The 14190-nt window shown below is 37.2% G+C and overlaps 1 protein-coding gene across 3 annotated transcripts in view; it reads left to right on the forward strand.

Annotated features, from left to right (window-relative positions):
• Window positions 1-14190, forward strand: part of LOC108050690 (Down syndrome cell adhesion molecule-like protein Dscam2) — a 94360-nt gene that overhangs the window by 38926 nt on the left and 41244 nt on the right. For all 3 annotated transcript variants that reach the window (XM_017132473.2, XM_017132476.2, XM_017132475.2), the window contains exons 3-5: window positions 4553-4751; window positions 10955-11215; window positions 11288-11484. In XM_017132473.2, coding sequence (XP_016987962.1) covers window positions 4553-4751; window positions 10955-11215; window positions 11288-11484 — 657 coding nt within the window. The remainder of the gene's footprint in view (window positions 1-4552; window positions 4752-10954; window positions 11216-11287; window positions 11485-14190) is intronic.

The following is a 14190-nucleotide window of genomic DNA, read 5'->3' on the forward strand; positions in this document are numbered from 1 at the left end:
GCCGTAGACTTGGTCTCCTACACAGAAAGAAAAACTTAAACTATTTATTTGAAAGCAAGTTATGTGTTTATAGAAATAGAAACTAAATTTATATACATATATATTTAAAAACTTAATATTTGTAAAATAAAACGTATCTTTTTAAACTGGGAAAATGTAATTAAAAGCGAGCTGTTTTTCATCTGTGTAGATTCTCGGTTATACGTTCTCTGTGTTCTCCAGTTTCTCAAAGGCAGCCACAAAAGAGCTCACAGCTTGGTGTTTTCCACCCCAACCGCCTCGGCCAGTTTGCCGTCGTCATTGTTTCCATTTTAATATAATTCCCACGTCATAATTGCGTATTGTAGCTGCAGCAATAGAAGCTTCACTGTACCAAAAGGTGTTGGCCTGAGAATTCTTGGCCCAAAGAGACAATGCCCAATCCAAAGGCCGTTGACCAAATGTTCTAGAAAATTTTCCAGCTTCTGCCGTTCAGGTATCGAATTATTATTTTTTAATTTAACTGTTAAAATTTCTTGAAAAATGTAAATACTTTTTCAGTTTGGCTTAATATTTCGGAAACTACGAGTTAACTTAATGATGCGAAAAGCTGATGTGTTGGATAATTTTCTAGATTAATTATTTCCCAACAATTAAGTAGCTTGTGTTTGAGGGCAAATTGGGAGCTTTGATTTTGAATCTCTTTTGATATTTTATATTCATTTATAACTGAAGAGAATGTAAATGTTGATATTTTTGAAAAACGAGACATTAAACCTAAACTTTAAAGATTTAGAGCAACTACAGTTTTGCATATTTATTTTTTTAATTTATTTAAATTTCCAGTTAGGAAACAGTTTCGTTTGTCCCTCTTAAATTACTGTACCTTTTCTTTTGTTATTCTTTATTTATGAAAAGTATAAAGATGCAGTCTAATAAGACCTTCCTTGTTGATGAACCTTTAAAAACATTGCGCTTTGTTTCTTAGAGCAATGTTCTACGCAGAATCTTCGAGTTGATTTGCATTAAATACATAAATAAAAACTTGGCTTTCTGTTGCGTCTGTCCTTTTTGGCTCCATTAGCTTTTAGTTGGGATAAAAATGTAAACTCTTGACTATGCCCCGAGCGGAAATTGAATTTTGTAGCCCTTCACTGTGCTGCCTTTGCACTCGTCGCTCCTTTTGCATATTATTTTTAATTTCCAGCAATTATAAGAAATTTTTCTTTCAGCTTTTTCCTAGGTGGGCCTCCATTAACGATAATTTAATTAGTTGCAAGCTGCTGCCGTTGCTTGGCCGTTGCCTTTTTACCACTTTTGCGTTCGCTTCATTAATTGCACTTAACATTTCGTGAATTCTTAATGTCCGACAATAAAAAGAGAAATCGAAATTATAAAGAACTGTTGACATTTCTTCTTTAAACGTCTCGATTAATAAGCAGTTGATCAAAAATAAATATATAAATATTGACCCCGGAAAATTGTCAGGGAAAATTTATTTTTAAGAATGTAGTTTATTGAAAAAATCCTAGAATTCCATTTTAAATGTTGAGAAATATGTTGACAATAAGACCTGTAAGATAATTGGGTGTTTGGAGACACCATAAATTGTAATAAGTTAATTCTAAGTGTACATGTTATCTACAATTTGAATTTTCTAGTCAACTCACTTTCCGCTCTATTCGCATACGAGTAATCAAAAGTGGCCTTGGTGTCTATTGGTACCCACCAAAGAATTACTTAAATCACAATTTTTTATGAAATATGTAAAAATGTTTCTTGCTGATAAGGGGTTCTTTATAAATAAGGGAATACGACTTAAATAAGTACATTTTCAACATTCGAGCTCGTAGCACATCGCTCTCGAAATGTTTCAAAACGGAACTTATATTTTCTACGCCTTTGTCGCCTGTATCCTTTTCGGGATTGCCAAGTCCCAGGATAACCCGGAGTCAGTTTCTCCACATGACATTGCCGATCTTCGGCAGCAGTTGTATATTCAAGATGGCAATCTAAATGGAAAACTGGCTTCTATGGGCGCCATTCAAACAAAAACACTTGAAAAGTTGGATACAATTGAAAAAGAAATTTCGGCAAATAGGGACACAACACAGAAAGTCGGACGATGGGTGCCGATGGATACCCCCAATCAATGTGGGGCATTCTTTCGTGCCGCTCTGAGTCCACTCTTCGATCACAATGAGAAAGTTGAAGAGCAACTGAATATCCTTTTCCTGCTAATAAAGGAAATTCGGGAGTCACAAAAAGAACCACAGGAAAATTTAAAAAAAGAGTATCAGGAAAAGCTGGAGAAAATTCAACAAGAAAATCAGGAAAAGCTAGACAGAATTCAACAAGAAATGCACCAGAATTTATACAACATCGAAACCACCACATCGAAAGCACCAGAACCGACATATATCCCTCCAGGATTTGAGCGGCTGGGGTCAAGATATTTTTATATCGAAAATAATATACAAACAACTTGGACTGATGCAGAAGAAATCTGTCGTAAAAAAGGAGGTTATCTAGCGGCCTTCCGAAATCAAAAAGAGATTGACGACATACAACCGTTGTTAAGAGGCTATTACTTTCTGGGCATTAACGATCGGGAAGTTCTCGGCCAGTATTTATCTGTGGCTTCCGGTAAGCCAGCACCATTCTTAAATTGGAGCACGGTTAACTTCCATGATGTCGACAGATGCGCTACTCTCGCTGGGAACAAAATGATGAAATTGCATTGTAATAATTTATTCAATTTCATTTGCCAATTAGACGATAAAGTTTAGATTAAACGGCTAATAATAAAATGTTATCAGTAAAAAAATAAAAAATTAAAAATAAAGTTATAACAAAAACAAAATGTTCTTTAAATATGTTCTTCAATGGAGTTTTTAATAAGAAAATATACAAATTTTGACACTTGGCTAACAACTTTAACATTCAAACTGGTTAAAGGTAAATGTTTCTTTTAGTCCACTTTTAATTGGATCAAGTGATATTATAATTTTTCCTCATGCAAATGCATATTTGAGATCCATTCAAATGTTATCCGTAATTATTCAGAAGAATAACTCAGTGGAACAGGACAACATCTGGCAATTTGCCTAAGTGCAGAGAGCTGAACTTCTTCGTCCTTTACACTGTCGCTCTCTCTATATAAAGTTTTTAATTAGAAACGCATCCTGCGAAAATGGACAGTCCTAACTCTCTCGCTGTCTCTAACCCCTGATTTTCCCCTGGCCTCCCCGTGTTTTCCTCCCGTTAAGCAGTCAAGTGAAATGAGCAAAGAAATGCGTTGACAACCAGGCCAAAAGCTCCACAAAAGTAACTTTAATGGCAGACAGAGGCGGCCAGAATAAATGAATGAAATGGGCACAGCGCCCAGGACTTGGAAAAAATAACAAGAAACGAAACTTTTGACATAAATTCCCGGCCCAAAAAGATAGAAAACTCGGGCCAAAATGAGAAGTGAAGGCATTTGGCCGCCAGAGTTGCCACCTTGACGTGTGATGCCGTTATCCGCCGGATTAAATACGGATATTTAAGGGCCTTCAGACGAGTGCCAAATTAATTTTAATGCGATTTTCATGGGCTGCGTAACTTGAGTATTTTAACGACTATATTGGCCCTAATGCAAATGCTGAGAAACAGACCGAAACAATCTTTAAATTTGGCACAGACTTAAAACAGTCTGGATCTGGAGCTGGAGCTCAAATACAAAAATTTATTGCCCCTCGAACACTCTTTTTTTGCGACTTAAACGCTGCCTCATGCATATTTGATGCCAAATATAAAGCGGCTATAAATTCCACTCGAAATTTACGCACCAAAGTAAGAGTAATGCGCCAAGGGTCCACAGAAAAAATGAAAAAAAAAATGGAAGGGAGAATCCTTGGGATACGCATGTGTTCAAGGTGCGCTTAAAGGTAGGCAATGTATCTCAAACTTTGTCGTCTAAGCATATGAAAAAGTTACTCGAAATTGTTTTCATTTTTTTCCCGGAGCCATCCCTTTTTATTTTCTTTGTTTTTGCTCGGCAAGTTTCGAGTTGAGTTGTTGAGGTATAATGCATTATTAAGAATTAAACAAAAATTGTTGTCCTTTGTCTTTCTTACGGGCTCTTTTATTTTAAACCGATTTTTCACTTTTGTTCCACGCTGAAGAAAGAGCAACAGCTGATGAAAATTTCATGAACACTGAAAAGGTTCTTATGTCGTTGGTTTTATTTTTTGGCCTGGTGTGGGATTGGAGTAAAAAGTTATGATTCTTTTTGGTATAAGCCTGATGAAAATAAGATAAAGTTGTTTCGTGTGGTGGTCAAGAATTTAAATTATTTATGGTTGTGGGAAACCAATTATTTTTGGGGTCACAATCAAAAATTGTCGACAAGCGGAAAGGTAGGGGAAAATATTTTTTTGAATTTTCCTTTTATTTTAAGACTTATAGCAAAGGAGCTTGAACCATAATTTCAATTTTCATTTACTTACTATGATTCATTATAAATAAAATTTAAAAAATTGAGAACCATTCAATCATATTAATTGTTTTATATTTTATTCAATTTTTCCAGTTCTTGTGGCGCTAAGTTCCACGATTTTGGCCGACGAATCGATTGACACGCGTGAGAATGCCGACTTAACCCTAAAGTGCCGGTTTAATGACAAATATGAGGCGAATGACTTTTCGTTTTTCTGGACCCGCTGGACAGCAAATCCCGCCCAATTCGATAATGTGGCCATCGGCGATGTGCAGTTGAGTTCCGGATATAGGTAAGTAATCGACAGCATTTTATATTATCGAGGAAATTATTTTTTTTTAAAGAGATAGTTTATGCCCGCAATTCTTTATCAATTCAAACGCTGTAAAATGTAGGTATTAGACATAAATTAAAATATAAATTTTCATACAATTTCTGTTAAATTTCCATTTTATTTTTGTTGATTTCGAGTACGATGCGATATTTTTGATGTCCTTGTTTCCCACCATCGATGTTCTAGCATGCCTAGGGTGAAATGGACAATGAATCGCGACCTAGCAACGAGGATGATAATTGCTGGTATGGCCAGCTTTGAGGGATGTTAAATGCTGTCCATAAAGCTGATGTCCTTTATGGATGTATGTGGGTGTGTGTGTGTGTGTCGTAAAGTGAAACAAGGAGGCGCAGCCTCTGTCCTTCTGGGGCATTAACGGTTATCCTTCCGCCGACCGAGAAGTACAGTTTATCCTGGCAGCAGCAGTTGGCAGCCATTTGTTAAGTTAATTAAATGTTTCACACTCCCCTTTTGCCCGCCCGACCTGGATAATGCGATTTATGCATGTGACTGACTGGGCCGGCAACTTAATTAAAATCAAGTTCTTGGCTATTTAAACAAATGCCGGATGACTGAAACAGTTAAGGCCGAGCTTGGCCACATCCCTGGAGTTTCCGTGGGGTTAAAGTAAATACCATTTATGAATATGCAAAGTGGAAATTTAAAAAAATATGTAACTTTCCAACAAAATGTGATTTATTTTTGGAAACAAAAATGAAAGCCAAAGTACATCCTCATTTAAAGAAGTATTGATTATAATTACGTTAGTATATTGTATATGTAAAATATTATTTGAAAAACATTTTTTTTTAATATTTGAATGTAAAGGAAATTATAAAGTTTAGTGGAAAGTTATTTTTAGAACTATAGAACTAGTACTACATTTTTTTTTATTTTCACGATTAATCGCCACACAGGCTCTCATCGCTATTATCAATGTCCTGACCAAATCCTTAATGTCCACGCCGCGTGTTGCATGTTGTGACATGCACACACACACATGGCCTTCCGCCTATTGGTGTTTTTGCCTATGTTTCATTTTCTTGCCTCCTTTCCCCCCCCCCCGATTTCAATTGTATTTTTATTTGCCTGGTGCCTGCGACTTCCGTTTCCTGTTGGCCGCCTGCTTTTTAATGTTCGGTTTGGTTTCTTTATGTGGCAACGCATAAATTTTAAGTGCCAACTGTGCCGCACGGACCTCCATCTTCCTTTTCGCCTTGCTCTTCTTTTGCGGAAAATGCAACCCTCCGTCCGTTCCATTCCGTTTCGTTGCGTTTCCGTTCCATCCCGTTCCGTCTCATTCGGCTCGCAGCTTGCCAAATAAAATGGCCACCAGCCAGCTTTTGTGTAACGCCGTAGTCATTTTATGAATTCACTGGAAAAAACGGATAGGATAAAATTCGAACATCAAATTTACCCAAAATCTGAAAACAGAAATTAAAAAAATATATATTTTATTAAGCGAAATTATATCAATTTTGAACCGCAAACCTGATGGCTAAAAAAAAATCAATTACATTTGATTTGATCTTCTGAATCCGATTTCAATAGTCCAAATATGGGTTGAGTTGCAAGTTTTAATTTTTTAACTGACATTTTTCTAAAAATTAAGAAAATATTAAATAGCATATGTTTTCCCTTTTTTTTAACTGCACGAGAATTACTGTGGGCATAATAAAAGCAAATCAACAAATAGAAACAGCATAAGGAGGCGTTGAGGGCCAACCAAATCGCGCTGCGGGGCCAAGAAAATTGTAAAATATATTTTTACTGCAATTTGTGCCGAAAGCTAACAAGGAGCCGAAAACAAGCAGGCAACAAGGACAAATAACAGGACGAGAAACAGCAGCCAGGACACGAGAACACGGCTCAAGGAGACTAAAACTGGCCACATAATGAAGGCTGAGATAGTAACCAAACCCAAAACCCCCCTGAAAAATTCCTATCTGTGCAAAAGTAAAATGACTGCAAATTTGCTGGCAATGCCAAACACACAAAACGAAAATACCGAAAAAAGAAATTACAGCATTTTTTCTCTGGGCCAAAATGTCGCGACAGGTCGAAGGGAAAAAGGAAAAGCTCAGGGCTAATATTTCGCTGAACATTTAATTTAACGAGACATCAGGGGAATGCTCTTCGCACAGAGATTGAGAAACAATGAGTGCGGCATTTCGGAGTCAACGCAATTGTCGGGAGACAAAGGGACAACGTTCTTTCGAATGCGAAATTTCACTTGTGCAGGGATTTTGGAAGAAAGAAAAAAAGCGAACGAGTAAATCTGCTGAAAAATCACTGGGGTTATCTAAAATCTGAATAAATCGTTGGGGATAAACTGTATTTCAGCAATATGTTTTCGATTTTATGTACCAATTTCCAAATTATATACCACAATCGGCGATAGACATACAAATAAAGTGGGATATTAAAATGTTCTTTGTGAAGCAACAAACTTTTTGGAAAGTCCAATTTAATTTACTTTCCACGACTTATTCAATAATCCAAAGAAATGTTAAGTAATTTCGTGGGTATTCTTTATTTTTTTCCTGATCATTCGAATAATTGGCGGCCGTTTAAGGATACCCTAAGTTCTCGCATAATAATAATAAAAAATAAAAACTTTTTATTTACTTGCCCAGAGGGAGCGACAGAAGTATAAAAAAAATGGTTAGTCGAGGACAACACTGCGGTAGCAACAACAAATCAAAAATTGCAATCCAGAAGGAGAATTTTCTGGAGAGGAGGGGTGATATAAATAAAACCAGGACTTTCTGGGAATAAACTTGAAAATTGCAACAAGGCAGCCGGGGGCCTTTTGCTTATCCCCAGGACACTTTTTCTTTTTGGTTATGTTCAAGGACGTGCGTCCCTTTCGCTACTTCCTTTGCTCGCTTAAAGCGCTTTTCATTTGTCGATAGGAGGTGGAAACGCGAGGGTATTCCCCAGAGCTGCGATGACGATGACTGCGCTTTGCCAGCAGTTTTTATAATTTGCACTTTTTTATTTTGACCGAGCACGTGTCCTGAGAATTCTCTCTATCCCAGCTGCAAATGAGCAAGTCGCCAGAGACTCGGCCCCAAAAAGCCGAGATATTCGAGAGGGGAATGAGGAGAAAGTGAAGAAAGGCAGGAGCAGCAGCTGCAAATAGAACAAGAAAGGAAAGCTAACTTCGGACGGAGCCGAAGTTGATATACCCTTGCAGAATATTCTGTAAATTATATTCTTCAAAATTATTCATATGGTGTATTCTTAATACTCATAAAAAGTCCTAACTTCCTAACTTTAAAAACACCAAAGTTATGGCATTTCCAATCGTTCAGTTATATGGCAGCTATAGGATATAGTCGGCCGATCCTTATGAAATTTGGTAGGTCGGATTGATTGGCCAAAAATAAAACCCATAGAAAATCCCAACTTAACTTTACAAACACCAAAGTTATGGCATTTCCGATCAATCAATTATATGGCGGCTATAGGATATAGTCGTCCGATCCTTATGAAATTCGGTAGGTCGGATTAATTGGCCAAAAATAAAACTCTTAGAAAATCCCAACTTCCTAACTTTAAAAACACCAAAGTTATGGCATTTCCGATCGTTCAGTTATATGGCAGCTATATGATATAGTTGCCCGATCCGGCTCGTTCCGACTTATATACTACCTGCAATAGAAAGACAACTTTTGGGAAAGTTTCAAGCAGATAGCTTTAAAACTGAGGGACTAGTTTGCGTAGAAACGGACGGACGGACAGACGGACAGACGGACGGACAGACGGACAGACGGACAGACGGACGGACAGACGGACATGGCTAGATCGACTCTCCTGGTGATGCTGATCAAGAATATATATACTTTATAGGGTCGGAAATGTCTCCTTCACTGCGTTGCAAACTTTTGACTGAAATTATAATACCCTCTGCAAGGGTATAAAAATACTCGTAGTAATAAAAAAAAATGAACTAGACAGGGACACGCGGTTTTTGGGCGGAAAAACGAGATGAGCGGCTCAGTCAGCGGAGAATTCAGTCCGCTTCAGAGGGAAAAAATTGGGGCTGACTTAAAATTAGAGATAGGAAGAATATTAAGTTAAGATTAAATAAAATGCTGAAAAATGTATTTTAAAATTAAAAATCATTTTTCTTTTGTAATACGTAATTAATAACATTTCGGATTTCCTTTTTATTTAAATTTTTTCGAGTACATTTTATGCTCTTCTACCAATTCTCTTTGAGAATACTTCTCCCTTTTCCCCAGAAATTTTTGGCTCGTCTGCTTATTTTATTTAGGAATTTCAAGAGCAAAGGACCAGGGCAGTTTCAGTTTTTTTTTTTTCGTACTGCTGCGGTTTGCTGCTTGGCAAATTAAATTTTCACACAGACGCGTGTTTTATTTGCCTTTTTTTTTCGTCGAGCTACTGCGGTTTTTGCCAGCAATTAGCACACGAGTAAAATGAGTGAGTAAATAAAACGAACTACTGACCAGGCTAATCAGTCTGAGCCCTAAGCCTGTCCAATTAGAATCGCAAAAGTGTCTAGACTATAAGTGCACAAGGCTGAAATCTCGGAGATGTCTCTGAGAAGCTAAAGGAAAAGTGCCACCCACCTCACAGAAAATCCTCGAGATGAGAACCAATTTCAGTGTCAGTCAAAAGTCCACTTGCAGCTTGACAAATGAACTCGGAAAAGTCTCGGGAAATGGAAAATGAAAATCATTTCTGCGAGATTGGGAGAGGAGCATCTTGCTTGCCAATCTAATAAACTGTTGACTGACCAGCGAGGAAAAGCCAAGAATCCAGCGAAGCGAATTCGGGCGGCATCAATTTTCAGTAGTTGTCCAGGACAACCAATGACGACCAAATAATCATCAGCATCATCAACCTATTGAAAAATTGAGAAAATCGCAGCAACAACAACAAAATCGAAAAAAAACGGACATTGAAGTGGCCTTGAAATATTAAGACATTGAAAAAATGAAACCAAGAAAAGTGAAGGAGGGGGAAATGAATGTCTGACAAGAACCAAAAACAGAAAATTGACAAACTTGTCCCATTTATTTCTCTTTTCCTTTTTTGATAGATGAAAGAGGAGTGAAACTTCGATGTATTGAGAATTAAACTAAAGACACAATTGGGCTTTAAGATTAAGGAGAAACGTGATTAAGACCCTTGGGCAACAAAAAGAATTTTATCAAAAACCTGTGATAAAAACAATAGTTTTTACAAATTTAATTTAGCAAAATCAATACCCACAAATGAAAAATATTCTCGTTAAAAGCTATCATAATATGTCACACTCGAATTATGGAAAACTAAAACAAATTTACTGTTTCTTTGGTTTAAATAAAGACTAATCCACTTGTTGTCTAGTCGTACCTTGTATATTTATTTGTTTAAACAAAAACCCTTTTTTCTTGAACAACAAATTTTCTTAATTGCGAGGTTCGACATGCAAAAAATATAAGGCTATCTTCGAGTTTCCAATTATACAATTTTTGCAATTAATTTGGTTTACGAAGCTGCAAAGCAATTACGCAAAAAGAACCCCTCAGAGCTTAATAGTCCGGCACATAACAATAACAATAAGGTAAACATCAGGAAAATTCTAAAAGCTGTGTGAAAATTACTTTACTTTTTTGCTTGTTTACCTTTCACTTGGGTTGCCAAGCGTCTGAGACTTAGGTTCTTATTGGAAATTGTCTAGGAAAAATATGCAAACATTTATTCGAACGTTGATTTTATTTATGTTTGTCCTCCGTCCCCCGCAGAAATTCCTCGTCCTGTCGCCTCCTGTCGTCAAATATTACCATTTCGTATTTATTTACATTACGAGCGTTTAAAGTTTGGCCACCTGCGGGCAGAAAACAGGAAGCGAATCAAGGACAAGAGTGAGAAAATCCAATATTAGCACAATTAGTGATGGGCTACTGGAGAGCGGTAAGGGGCTCCCTAGAAGTTTTCAAATAAAAATAAATTGATTTTGAAGCAAATGAAAATTGATTAACTGGATTTTGGCATTTAGGCTTTGAAGTTTGTTTCCTTTTCTTGTTTTTCAACCTATATTGAGGTTGAATTTGTATGGGCCTAGGGCTTAGAATGTTGGTATTATAATGACATTAACCGATCTTCGTTTATTTACTCTGTTTACTTATCAACTATTTATTTTCCAGACTCGACTTTCAACCGAAGCATGGCATTTACGATCTGCAGATCAAGAATGTGTCCTACAATCGGGATAATGGACGCTTCGAGTGCCGCATCAAGGCCAAGGGAACGGGTGCGGATGTACATCAGGAGTTCCACAACCTCACTGTCCTCACACCACCTCACCCACCTGTGATCTCGCCCGGAAATTTAGCTGTGGCCACCGAAGATAAGCCCATGGAGCTCACATGTACCAGCATCGGCGGTTCCCCCGATCCCACCATAACGTATGTTGGCATATATATAAACATATATATATGGTTATCTAAACTTGTATCCATATGTTACTTTTTGCTTAGATGGTATCGCGAGGGTTCCAATTCTCCCCTGCCAGCTACTGTTTTAAAGGGCGGAACTAAGGACCAGCCCACCAATGCAACACTATCCATTATCCCAAGAAGGGAAGATGATGGTGCCAAGTACAAGTGTGTAGTCAGAAATCGTGCCATGAACGAGGGAAAACGATTGGAGGCGACTGCCACCTTGAATGTTAACTGTGAGTAGTCATGTTTTAATGCTATTTTATATTGAAAGGCATAATCAGGCGCATAAAAACATCTGCGGGTTCTGTTTAAAAACCGGAAGAGATAAGCTATAGATGAGAACACATCAAGCAATCTTCAGCTACAAATACAAAAAGATTTTCTTTTCGAAACTGTATTCAAATCTTAACTTCTGATATCTTTTATGAAAGAGCTGCAAAAAGCGATAATCCCCGAATTTCCATACCCCTGGTATTCTTCGGTATTACTCACACCCAATCCACTTGAGCAACATTAATAATTTCCACACTTTGTCATGAAAATAATTCCCATAAATTGCTACGCTTGACCATTGCTAATTAGAAACTTGGGGAGGGTCTCGAATTTTATTTTTTGTAAGGCGATTCCAGGCGGAGTCATCCATCCGCATAGCCAACCTTCTCTTAATTTGCATGCTATGCGGTAATTACAATTACGAGTTTGCTCGTATGGGTAACACCATCTGAGTATCTGAACATTAGCATAATGAAGGAAGAAGACAATGAACAGCCAGTCCAGACGTTTAACCTCGCATTTCCCCTCCAAATGCACATGACACATTTCGTTTAAAGTATTTAGATGCAACCAGCAATGCCACAAAACACACCAGCAACTAGCAACACGACCGGCAATCGCATAATCGCATATATCTTTTTTAAAAAGCCAACAAAGCCAGGCACATAAATTACAAATGCTGACCTGAACCGACGACCTGCTGCTGACTGAACGCAAGTAATTAGAATACAAATTTATGTGCCACTCGTCGCAGTTGTTGTTTAATTGTGGTTGTTGTTGCTGGTGCTGTTGCTGCTGCTGCCGCTGTTGTTGTTGCAACAAGTGGTGGTGTATTAGTGGATGTACGCGAGTGTGTGTGTGTGACCTGCTGGCTGTTAACGCTGGCTATTAGGGCTAATCAAAAGGCAAATAAAGTGAAATATTGCCCCAACCGCCGTGGCGAAGCAATCGAGTGTTTGGGCCTATACCTATGCACTAAACGAAATTTGCTGTGTGCATTTAAATTAGAAATTTATTTGGTGTTCTAAAATGACAAGAATTTTTGACATCACCAATCTAAAAGTATTTAATTTATATATAACATAAAAGTTAATTGAATATTGCAAATAAATAACGTACAAAAAAAAGGTATTGGCAAAACTTTGGTGTCAAATTATTGACCATAAAATATATTTTAAGTCTTCAACTAAATTTTTTTCTCTGCACCATCGATTTTATAGCCCTACTCTTACCTATAGCCATGGCTATCAACTGTGTAATGAATTTGAAAACATCACACACATGCAAAGGCTGTTGTAATAGCCCTAGAATCAGTGTTAGTGTTCGTATTAGTATTAGTGGTGGGAGAAGGACAAAATAAAAGTGGGCAAAAGACTGTGCTAATTGCGGAGAAGGAGAAAACTGTACAAAAGTAAGAGAAGTAATAAATTCCAAAGTTAATTAAATACAAAAAAAAGGATGTGTGCAATAGGTTAATGAAATAAATTAAAGAAAACATCTTTATTAATTTCCCCACTCAAATCTAATCTAATTAGAAAATTAAAATTTCCCTTTTAGAAATTTACAACAATATAAAACCGCATTCCAAATAGATCTAAGCACTCCACTGCGCATATTTTTCCCACCAACAACATCGGCTCAAAATGCATTAAAGCCGACCGCCTACGTCGTCACACATGTCGAATGAGTAATGCCCACCTAACTGAGTCAAAACAACACCAACGCATTTATATATAGTCTACATATTGACCGACACAACGCTAATTAACCGCCTCTTCAAACGGCCACGCCCACTTAACATAGATTGCAACTAATCGAAGTGGATTTATAAAACTAAAACTAAAAAAATAGATACACATGTAAGAATGTGCGTGGAATATATAGGTCGCTTGCGGTTTAATTAGTTTGCCTCAGGGCAACGCCCACAGCCACCCACATTTGCATAAGCCACATTAAATAAATGTCCATAGATACAGGCATCAAATTCATTATGTTTATCTAAAGTGTTTAGTCAGTCGGCAAAAACAAAAAGGCTTAATTACGAAAATATTAGAAAAAGTCAACGAGAAAAACCATACAACCGCAAAGTAAATTTCGAGGGATTTGCAATTGTAAATGTTTATTAATTGCCAGCGCTTAGATTTATTGCTTCGGCAAATTAAAAAAGTTTATAAATAAATTTAGGAACGACAGGAACCTCAGTAATTGCAGGAAAAATAAGTACTAAAAAGGATACCATGTTGAAAAAACAAATCGAGACGGTAAAGGGATATATGAACTCTGATTGTGGCTAAGGATTTTCCTCTTGCGGTTACCTCCGGTTTTCATTGGGGCTTCCTTTGTTAGTTTCCCCACTTTTCCTCCAGTAATGCGTTTTTAAGCAAGCAGAACAGGCCCCGAAGTAGATCAAACAGGGAAATGATGTCCTGTCTGTGTCCTGTCCTCTCTTCCTTTTGCCAACCCTTGGGTATTTTGCGGTTGCTGGGGCCAAAAATTCACAGGAAGAAGATGTGGAGAAAATGCGTAGACTTAGAGAGGTAAAATGTAAATATAGGAAGAAAATATATTAGACTTTTCAGCTAAAATAAATTAAAAAGTACAGTTTAAAAATATCTAATGTTTGGTTATAAATAAACAACACATTTTAATCACCTTTATGATTTTAA

Source organism: Drosophila rhopaloa, unplaced genomic scaffold (genome assembly GCF_018152115.1).
Source record: "Drosophila rhopaloa isolate 14029-0021.01 unplaced genomic scaffold, ASM1815211v1 contig_2, whole genome shotgun sequence".
Lineage (NCBI taxonomy): Eukaryota > Metazoa > Arthropoda > Insecta > Diptera > Drosophilidae > Drosophila > Drosophila rhopaloa.